Source organism: Galeopterus variegatus, unplaced genomic scaffold (assembly GCF_000696425.1).
Source record: "Galeopterus variegatus unplaced genomic scaffold, G_variegatus-3.0.2 Scaffold2882, whole genome shotgun sequence".
Taxonomy (NCBI): Eukaryota; Metazoa; Chordata; class Mammalia; order Dermoptera; family Cynocephalidae; genus Galeopterus; species Galeopterus variegatus.
This window is the reverse complement of record NW_007728993.1, coordinates 146,555-157,408: the sequence shown is the minus strand read 5'-3', so window position 1 is coordinate 157,408 and position 10,854 is coordinate 146,555. Positions and strand designations below refer to the sequence as shown.

At 51.0% G+C, this 10,854-nt stretch overlaps 1 protein-coding gene across 2 annotated transcripts; it reads left to right on the top strand.

Moving 5' to 3' along the window:
* Nucleotides 1–31: 31 nt before the first annotated feature.
* Nucleotides 32–10,650, top strand: CCDC97 (coiled-coil domain containing 97). Of its 2 annotated transcripts, none has more exons than XM_008583289.1 (5): nt 32–1,528; nt 4,729–5,184; nt 7,170–7,448; nt 7,936–8,065; nt 10,124–10,650. In XM_008583289.1, exons 1-5 carry the CDS (start codon nt 1,330–1,332, stop codon nt 10,242–10,244), a joined length of 1,185 nt encoding a protein of 394 aa, XP_008581511.1. In that variant the 5' UTR covers nt 32–1,329; the 3' UTR covers nt 10,245–10,650. The 2 variants fall into 2 exon arrangements, with proteins under 2 accessions (XP_008581511.1, XP_008581512.1); XM_008583290.1 differs by having other exon boundaries at nt 10,129–10,220.
* The last annotated feature ends 204 nt before the right edge of the window (nt 10,651–10,854 follow it).

The window sequence follows — 10,854 nt, the reverse complement described above, 5'->3', positions numbered from 1 at the left end:
CCCCCCCCCCCCCCCCCCCCCCCCCCCCCCCCCCGCCCCCCATTTCCCTGCCCTGGCAGAGTAGGCAGGGAGGGCTTCAGGTCCATAGTGGGGGAAGTTCCCCTCTACAGGTCCATGTGCTGGGCAACAGTACCCTCTGCTGGCCTCTTCTGATAACACACATTAAGTGTGATCCCAACCTATCCTGTCTGGCAAATAGGGACCTCACTGGCTTTCCTCCATATCACCAGATCTTGCGGGAATGCAAATAAGGAAGTTCTTCCTCTGCTTTCAGCCACAGTCTCTGGATTATTGCACCAGCTTCCTCACAGATCTCTTATCTCCAGTCCCTTACTCTGATCCCCTAAAGGAGCTCAAGCTACTTAATAAAGATTATGAGGCCCTGTGGCCTAGCACCTGGTCACCTCAGTGGCTTGACCCTTTTCTGCTCCCCCTTTGAACTTCAGACCAGTGGTTCTTTAGTTCTGAAGAGTCACAAATCCTTTTTGGAACCTATAAATGCCATGAACCTCTGCCGTGGGAAAATAAATACACATGTACATGGAATTTTGCGTAAAGATTAATGAGATTCTCAAATCCTCCACAGCCCAAACATGGCCTTTAAGTTAGGACTTCTTTCTTATTCCCTGACTATACTGAAGTGCTTGCAGTAATCAAGACTATCGATGCATGCCTACATCCTCCTGCCTGAGACCTTTCCCTACTTCCCTTACTCTTACCCTAGCTCCTGCTCATCCTTCAGGTCTCAGCGCAGACATCACTTTCTCCCAGAAGTCTTCCTTGACCCTCCATCCTGGAGTGAGCAGCTCCCCCAGTCCTTTGGGTCAGTCAGAGCCCTGGCCACTCAGGGTGGTTACTGGTGGCATGTGTGTCTATTCTGTTGGTAACAGACACTTGAAAGTCCCAACGCATCCCATAGGGCAAATCTGGATCAGATCTGTCTTCCTCCATGTCTGCAGATTTCCTCCAAGTCTGATCTCACCACCCACCTCATGCCAGCCAAGGACTGGGTATAATGCCAAGAGTCAAGGCTTAAGTAAACATTCTTTGAAGTGGTGAATAGAGGAGATAAACTGGGTTCTAAACCAGAGCATCAAGCCTCACTCAGTATGAGACTTCCAGACTCTGAAGGGTGGTCATTCGACCTTTATCCCCAAATTAAGCACCCTGGGAGCAGGAGTCATAGCAGTGAACGAATGAACAATGGTTCGAGTCCCTCCTGATTTTCTAATTTCAAACAGAAAATGCCGAAAGGCCTCTTTCACTCTGGCGCCCTTTCCCTTCCTGGTTGCGGAGGGCGGAACCCGAGGGAGAAACGCATGCGCATAAATGGTCCGCCTTTGGCCCGGAACTTTAGTGCCTGGGCGCATTGGAGTACCCGGCCCAAGTAGCGTGCTCAGCCGGAAGTGGCTGTTGAGTGCCTGGGGCCGAGATTCGCGTTCCCACCCTGCTGCAGCGGTCGACAAGTTGGAGAGAATCAGGATGGAGGCCGTGGCGACCGCGCCGGCGGCGAGGGAACCTGATGAGGGTGAGGTCCTGGCCACGCGGAGGTGACTGGAGAAGGAGGCTGCGGTGTCACTAGCAAATGATTCCCCAGGAACGCGAAGGAGGTCTTTTTATAGGGGGACCGCTGCCCTCATCTTTACCTGTCCTCCGCACTGCTTTGTCCAGATTAACCCTCTGTTGTCACCAGGAGATCTTATGACCTCCTTTTTCTCCATTTCCTCCCCCAAAATTAACGTCTTCCCAGTTCCAGGCTAACCCATTTCTTTACCAGCCTAATTCTCAGGTTATGAGCCTCTCTCCTGCCCCAGGCTAACTCCCAGTTTCAGACCAACCCTTTTTCTCAAATTACCTCCTCCCCTATGCCAAACAGAACTTTCCCTTTACCCAGGTTAACCTTAGTCTTATCCCATGCATACTCTTCTTAACTCAGACTAACGGCTCCTCCATTTCATTCTAAGTCCTTCTCCCAGAGTCAGCAATTCATTCTGCTTCCTCAAAGTCCTTACTCCATTTCTGGTGCTCCCTTTCTCTCTCCCTTGCATCTTCAATCTCTTATTTCTCCTGATGCGTTCCCATCAGTACATAAAATGCTTTTGTTTTACTCATCTTGAAATCCCATCCCATTGCTTCAAAGTAACTTGATGTGGAGTGACATGTGGTTGAGAAGTTGGCTAAAATACTACTGGCCAAGAATTGATAATTGTTGGAGCTAGGTGATGGATATATGGAGGTGGGGGGACGGGCGTCATTGTACTTTCTACTTTTGCATATGTTTGAAATTTTTCACAGTAAGAAATATTGGGCGGTGGGGGTTGGCCAGTTACCTCAGTTGGTTAGAGCATAGTGCTGATAACACGAGGGTCCAGAGTTTGATTCCCTGTACCAGCCATCCGCCAAAAAAAAAAAAAAAATTTTTTTTTTTTTTTTTGTGGCTGGACGGAAAAAGAGTCATATACACTTGTCTCCATTTCCTAACACCCTACCTGCTGCAGTCTGACTTTTACCCTCAGAAACTGCTCTGATTAGGGCCCCCAATGACTTCCCCGCAAGGTAGTTAAACCCAGTTACCTACCCCATTCAGGTTTTTTCTTACTAAACTATTTGGAGAATTCCATATCGTTGACACCTCCATCCTTCTTGTATGTTTTCCCTTGGTTTCTGTGATACCACTCTTGCCAGTTTTCTTACTCTCTTTTGGGCTGCTCCTTCTCAGTCTCAGTATTAGTTTCCTAGGGCTGCTATAACAAATTACCCCAAACTGTGTGGCTTAAAACAACAAAAATTTATTTTCTCACTGTTCTGGAAGCCAGGAGTCTGAAATCAGTATCACTGGGCTGAAATCAAGGTGTCAGCAGGGTCGTGCTCCCTCACAGGCTCTAGGGGAGAACCCATTCCTTGCCTTCCAGCCACTGGCAGCATTTGGAATTCTTTGGCTTTTGACCGCATCAGTCCAATCTCTGCTACCGTCTTCACATTGCCTTGTGAGTGTCAAATCTTCCTTGGCCTCTCTTATAGGACACTTGTGATTGCATTTAGGACCTGCCTCGATAATCCAGGATAATCTCTCCATCTCCAGGTCCTTAATTTAATCACATCTGAGAAGACATTTTTTGGCCATCTAAGGTAGCAGCCACAGGTCGTGGGATTAAGACAAAGCTCTCTTTTGGGGGGCAAGTTTTTAGCTTTCACAGGCATGTCATCTCCCCATCCGTTCAGTGCTTTTTCCTGGTCTCTTCTCATCCCTCACTCATTCTCCCATGCCCTCTCTCACCCCCACCTCTCATTTCACTCAGCTTTAGTTCTCATCTTGGCTCTGAGACACACACACTCTGTCTCCAGCCCAGCACTTCTCTCCTGAGGAGTCTAGAGGCCCGAGTACCAGCAGTGTCCCCTAGCGGGGGGACAAACTGGCTTTAGTGTTTTCTCCAAACCTTGTCTATGTCCCTGTCTTGGACAGTTTGGCCATTCCATAGGCCGGAGTCCTGGACCTTATCCTGGATTCCTCACTTACCTCTCATCCCTTCAGCCCCGTGACTTGTCCACTTGGCCTCCTGAGCATCTTTCTAACTCCACCCCCTGTTCTCCCATCCCCTCCTCCACAGTCACTGCCCTTGTCTAGCTCAGTCCTTCTTGCCTCAGTTGATTGAAATCCTCCCTGAAACCCAGTATACCTGTAGCCATCGCCCCTCTCTCCTCCCCATCCCAGGCAAGCTACCTAAAGGAGTTGTCTCTGCTTTCTGTCTTCACTTATTTCCTGCTTGCTACAGGCTTGCTCCAGTTCCCACCACTCCTGAGAAAAAGCTCTCACCAAGGTTTTCCCAGAGCACAGCTTTCCTGTTATCTTTGCCTGTGTTATCTTTGATCTTGACTGTCTCCCGCATCAGACTGGGTGCTCACTTAGGGAAGGAGCTGGATTGGATTCTTCCCATGGATCCTCAGCTTTGCTTCGCTTAGGGCCTCTGGTAGATTCAGAGTTGCTGAAGAGTGGTTGGTTGAATGTGTTAATTCATAAGAGAGAGTGAATGAGTGAGTGAATAAACTAGTGAATATATTAATTATTTTGTGAACAAATGAAAAGAATTGAGTGAATCAGTAAGTCAGGCTTCAGGGCCTTTGCACTAGCTGTTCCCTCTGCCTGGAACTCTCTTACCCCTGAAACTTCACAGCTCAGTCCCTCACCACCTCAGGTCTCTATTCAAGAGTCACTTTTTTGGCAAAGAATTCTCTAACCCCTCCATTTTAAATTGCAGCCTCCTGGGCCGGCCTGTGGCTCACTCGGGAGAGTGTGGTGCTGATAACACCAAGGCCACAGGTTCGGATCCTATATAGGGATGGCTGGTTCGCTCACTGGCTGAGTGTGGTGCTGACAACACCAAGCCAAGGGTTAAGATCCCCTTACCGGTCATCTTTTAAAAATAAATAAATAAATAAATTGCAGCCTCCCCCCATTCCGTTCTCCTCCTCTCATTTTTGTGCATAGCTATGGGAAACACCTAACACACTATGTGTTTTTAGTAATTATGTTGTTAATTGTCTGTGTCTTCCACTAAAATGTCAACTTCCTGCTCACTGTGGTGTCTCTAGGCCTTGAAAAGTGCCCAGAATATAGTAAGTGCCCAATAAATGTGAATTAAGTGAATGAGTGAGCACCCAGTCCCTTCCTGCCCACTCTATTCCACTTCTCCTACCTCCATCCCTGAACTAACAAATCTCTCCTCACAGGCTGCATGGAGCCTGGACCTGGGCACTGGGGAGAGCTAAGCTGGACATCAGTCCCATCCAGACCCCAGCACAAGCTGGAAGCAGCTGAGGGAGCATCAGAGGCCCTGGACAAAGATGCCCCCAGGGCTGAGAACACACTGGTGAGTGCCATGCTGCATGCTGTGGCTGCCACCCACCTTCCTGTGTGCAGCCAGCAACAGGGTGAGCCCGACTTGACAGAACGGGAGAAGGTGGCCATCCTGGGCCAGCTATATCAGGAGAAGCCACTGGTGTTCCTGGAACGCTTCCGCACAGGCCTCCGAGAGGAACACCTAGCCTGTTTTAGCCACCTTCGTGGCGACCACCGTGCAGACTTCTACTGTGCTGAGGTGGCCCGGCAGGGCACTGCCCGGCCGCGCACCTTACGTACCCGCCTGCGTAACCGTCGCTACGCTGCCCTGCGAGAGCTCATCCAAGGTATGGGGAGCAGAAGGGCAAGGGTGGGTGCAGATGGGGAGAGAGGAGAGACTGAAACAGGGATGGGGTGTGTGGGGGAGATGGAGGCAGAGGGAATGAGAAACAAGGATAACAAGAGCAGGGGCTGGCCGGTTAGCTCAGTTGGTTAGAGCACAGCCTTGTAACACCAAGGTCAAGGGTTCAGATTCCCATACTGGCCGGCCAGCTGCACCCCCCCACACACAAAAACAACAACAACAAATAAAGCTTCTGTAGAAGCCAATTCCCATTAGGTGCAGAAGAAGCATTTGAAAAAAAGATACAAGAGCAGAAACACAGAGACGGAGATCCTGGTAGATAACTTTTGAAACAAAGAAATAGAAACAGACATGGGGAGAGACTGAGACAAATGTGAAGGGGGAGAGACAGACAGGGACCCAGGGGAAAAGAATGAGACAGACAGTGAGAAAATTAGAATTTAATAAATAACAGAAGTGGCATTTCAGATCAGTGGGCTATGGACACAGTACATAGTATTCTGATAAGTGGTTGTGCCTAAGGAACACAAGCTCCCTACCTCACACCATACACAAAGGCAGCAAAGAAAACCAAAGGGAATGTGTCAGTGACCTTGGGGACACATAGGCCTTCTTGAACAAAACGTGAAAACAATGAAGGAAAAAACATGATACCTATTTGTCACAACAATTAAAAGCATCTTTGTGACCAGTGACACCAGAACCGAAGGTAAAAGATGAAAGCAAATGAAGCACCAAGTGAGTTAAATTCTAGTTAGGGATAAGTCATAAGCCATAGAGAGATTGATGCAGAAAGAGTGAGACACAAGGACAGATGAGGGAACAAGGATGAAGAAAGGAGAGGGATGAATGAATGAATGAATGAGGTGAGATTAGAAGACAGAAACTGAGAAAGCAGGAAGGACAGAGAGATGGGCAGAGAGGTGAGGATAAAGGAGGAGAGGTGACAATCCAAGCCAGGCAGAAGGAGGGATAGGAACAGAATCTGGTAGAGGGTGCCAGAAGCATAGAGAGGAGGTTGAGAGAGAGGGCAGGACTACGGAAACCGAGCAAGACAGGGATGGTCACAGACCACACTGCTGCAGAGGCCAGGATTCTGGGTGGGTTTTCGGCCCTGGGCTCTCAAGTCAGAGCTAGGACCAGTGGGTGGGAGGTGCCAGGGGCAGGTTTAGCCATTATGTGAGGGGCAGAGCCACTCCTGGAACACGCAGCCAGGGGAAATGTGAAGGACCTGTGTTTCCAGGCTGGGGAAGCTAGGCCCACCCGAGGGGGTGGCCGTAGAGAGAAGCACTCTGGGGAGAGGTCAGATCTGGGGCCTGCTGCTACCAGGAAGACCTGGCTCCCACTGGGGACACCCACACAGGCAGATGCCCTACTTGACCTGATCCTGTGCACACACATCCCAGATCCACATGGATGTGCACACATACATGCTCAATAGTGTAGGCATGTCCACTGACAGCCAGACTGGAGCTCAGCAAACAGGCACACACAACCTATAGACAAACAACCTGCATGTCCTGCATGGCAATTCCCAGACACAGATACCTGCCAGCAGTGTGCGGAGATGCACGGGAGGACATGCATGTACATGTGATCCTGCACACACACCCACGGGCAGGAGCTTGTGAATCCTGCCCAGGCACAGTTGCACATGAGCTCCAGACCAGCAGTGCCTCAGAGACCAGGGTGTACCTGGGCCTGCCCGTGTACACACATGCTTGGATACACGAATACACTGGTAGACACAGGACAAGTCATGTGCATATACTCAGCTGCACACATGAGTGCTTGTACCCATACAACCTCGGGCTTCTGTGCATATTTTCCCATGTATTTGAATATGTACACACACACACTTGGATTTGAGTGTACAAGTCTTCCTACAAGCATGATCACACATGTACACACAGACATATGTCTGCTTGGACACGCTCACCCCATGGCCACCCTGTCTCCTCTGTGCAGAGGGCGAGTACTTCAGCGATGAGCAGATGCGGTTCCGGGCTCCACTGCTGTACGAGCAGTATATTGGACAGTACCTGACCCAGGAGGAGCTCAGTGCCCGTACCCCAACCCACCAGCCCCCCAAGTCTGGCTCCCCTGGCTCACCTGCCTGCCCCCTCTCCGACCTGCTGCTCCAGTCCTACCAGGAGCGGGAGCTGCAGCAGCGGCTGCTCCAGCAGCAGGAGGAAGAGGAGGCCTGCTTGGAAGAAGAGGAGGAGGAGGAGGACAGTGATGAGGAAGGTGAGGGCCTGTAGCAGGGAGACGCAACATTGCATATACCCTGTCTCTCCATTTCATGGCATCAGGCTGAGCCCCCAACCCAGAAAAGCAGACATCATGTCTCCTTCCTGCCAGGTCTTACCCTCCACCCTGGGTGCCCTTCCCATCCTCTCCATTATCCCTGTCCCCCACTCCTCAAAGTCACCAAGTGATCCCTTACCTCCAGGCCTTTGCCCATGCCATTCCCTCTACCAGGAATGCCTTCCTCCCACACCTCAGTTCTCAGGTCCTGACCCTGTTGCACAGTCTCCAGAGCACTGTACTGTCATCATGTGTTTGATGTGTGTCTCTGGAGGGCACAGATCAGGGCTGTCTTGGTCACTGCTGTGTTCCCAGTGCCACCCAGCACTGGGCCAGGCATAGAAGACACAGTTCTCTGTGAACGTGTGTTCCGTGCCTGCCTGAGCGCACCTCTCACACACACCCCTGTGGGTGTCTCCCTCTATAGACCAGAGGTCAGGCAGAGACTTGGAGGCCTGGGTCCCTGACTCAGAGGAGAGGCTAATCCTGCGGGAAGAGTTCACAAGCCGGATGCACCAGCGCTTCCTGGATGGCAAGGACGGGGACTTTGACTACAGGTGCTCCTATGCCCGCACTTCCCCATCCCCCAGCCCAGCACCCTGTGGCCCTCAGCCACATGCCAGATCCCATGCACATCTGCAGAGGGCCTCCCTTACTGGTGCTAGAAGCCCTGGAACAGTTCCAGGACATGGGCCCTGTGGTAAGACAGCTTGGGGTTTTAGACCAACCAAAGGAGGAGGCTGGATGACCCTGGATTAGCCTGTGCTGTCTTAGAGTCTCCATCCTCTCATGTGTATGGAGAGGAGTAAGCAGGGATGACATGTAGCTCAATATTGATAAAACACTGAAACATTTTCATTCCACAAGTGGCAGTGGCCTGGAAAAATGCCATTACCCCAAGCCCCAATGTGTCCCCAGGAAGCCCAGCCTCTTCCCCAGAATCTCAGACTTTCTCATGCTGCAGGAAGTAGCCCCTGCAGGGTTAATGCCCAGCATGGAGGGGCTGTGATAGGTGCCCTTGCAGTGCTGGTTGTTCATTTCTCTAGTAAAATCTGGGGGTGAGACGCATGGGCCACTTGCTTTGGAGAAGGATTTTGCCATTAGGGAAAAGGACACAGGAGAGTGACATATCAGAGTCAAGATAAATGGTTTTGTTATCTGAGGCAGTCTTGCCTTGTGGTCCAAAACACCAGGCCTGGCAGCAGAGGGCCCTCTCTGGTGTCAAATCCAGCCCCAATGACACATGAACTGTGACCTCGAACAGGTGGACCCTTGGTGGGCTCATCAATAAAATGGAGATCATGAGCACCACTCCCACAGGCCCAGCCCACGGTCAGCACCTGGTGAGGGGAACATTGCTGGCCTGTTCTGGGATCCCCCAGCTCTTGAATCAAATCTGGCCAGTTCACTTCCATCTGGGGTGGAGTCTCTCAGAGCCTCAGTTGAGTAGACATGCCTGGGTCACGGGGAGCCTCAGTGAGTGGGCACCACTGCTGCTCCTAAACCCAGGTGCCCACAAGGAAGTCAAGAGTGGTGGGGACCAAAGCCTGTCCCCTCGGGTGGGTGGCTGTTGGGCAGCAGTGGCCCACACGGGTCCCTCATCTGTGCATTCATTCAGTCAGCACATGCTGAGCATCTGCTATGTCCAGGCTCTGGGGATAAAGCAGGGAACAAAAACAGCGAAAGGTTTCCCTGCCTGGAAAGGGGCCCCACTCTAGTGAAGAAGATAAAGAATTATCTAGTATCTAGTGATGATGGGACCATGAATAAAAATAAAGCAGCAGGAGGGGAGTGACAGGGTGGTCAGGGAAGGCCTCTCTGAGGGCTTGGGCAATTGGTAAGGGGCAAGGGGTAGGAGGTCTTACCAGAAGTAGCAGCCAGATGGAGTGGGGCCTGGTGAGTGCAATGGGTGGAAGCGGGTTTAGAGCTGAGCTGTTTAATTTAGGATTATAGACAGTCCCTAATTTACACCTTTACAATGGTGTAAAAGTGATATACATTCATGGAGTTAAGTCTAGATAACCCATTGTAAATTTAAAATATTGTAGGTTGAAAACACATTTTCAACTTAACCGTATTTTCTGCTTACATTGGGTATATCCAAACATGTAACTCCATCTTAAGTCGAGGAGCACCTGTACTTATTAATAGCCTCAGGGCAGAGTTTCTCAACATGGGCACTATTGACCTCTGGGCTGGGTAGTTCTTTGGTGTGGGGGTCTGTCCTGTGTGTGGCAGGGTGTTTAGCAGCATCCCTGGCCTCTTACTAGACACCAGTAATAAGCCCCCAGTCATGATAATCAAAATGTCAGAATGCTCTGGGGGCAAAATGGTCCTGTTGAGAGCCACTGTCTGCTTTAGGAATGTGGACCCATGTGTCACATCTTCCAGCTTTTTTAGAGAAACCAGACACTTTTTATGTAAAACTGCTGATTTGGAAGATGTTTCCTTTAGTTTTAAGGCCTGAGAGGCCCAACATCCCCCTCTGAGGGTCAGCTCTGACTTACAGCTACCAGCATATGGCTTTTGACCTCAAGGAGGGCCACTAGGCCCTTGACCTGGGCCTCCTAGGGTCCCGGGAAGACCCAGCTTCTGACAGCCTTCTCCCTCTGCAGCACAGTGGACAATAACCCTGACTTTGACAACTTGGACATTGTGGCACGGGATGAGGAAGAGAGGTACTTCGATGAGGAGGAGCCTGAGGACGCACCCAGCCCAGAGCTGGATGGGAACTGATGGCCACCCAACAGTGCACTCGGCCAGCCACCCTGCTCCCAGCCCCAACAAGGCAGCTGATTACAGGCTGGCTCAGTGACTCTTTCTCTAGGGTGGCACCTCCCCCCACACACCACCAGCCTCCCTGGGTCTGGTCTCATCTCAGACAACACCCCCACTGTTTCTGAGGTTCCCTGCCCTTCTCCCTTTTTCCCTCTCTCCCCTCTGTGCCCTGCCTCTATCTTTTTCTTGTTGTCTCTAGGTTTCTTTCACTGTCTTCAACTCTCTTAGTCTCTTTCTGTCTTTCTGGATCTCTCCCTTTCCAGGTCTCTGGCTTCTGTCTCCCCCTTTCTCCCTCTCTGTCTGTGCCTGGGGCTCTGTCCCAGCAGCAGGGCCCAGAATAAATGTCCTCCCCTAACCAAGGCCAGCCAGTGGGTCCGTTTGTGGCTGTAGCTGGTCGGGTTTATTCTAGTGTCCAATTCAAGGTCAGGCCAACACCTGGGCCCCAGTGCAGCCTCTCGCTCCGTCAGTCTCCACCTCTTGTCTTCTCTACCTCTGTTTATGTCTTGTTGCTTTCTTGCACTCAGTACCTCCTTGCTTGTTAGGTTTTCGTCTCTCCTTCATCCTCACT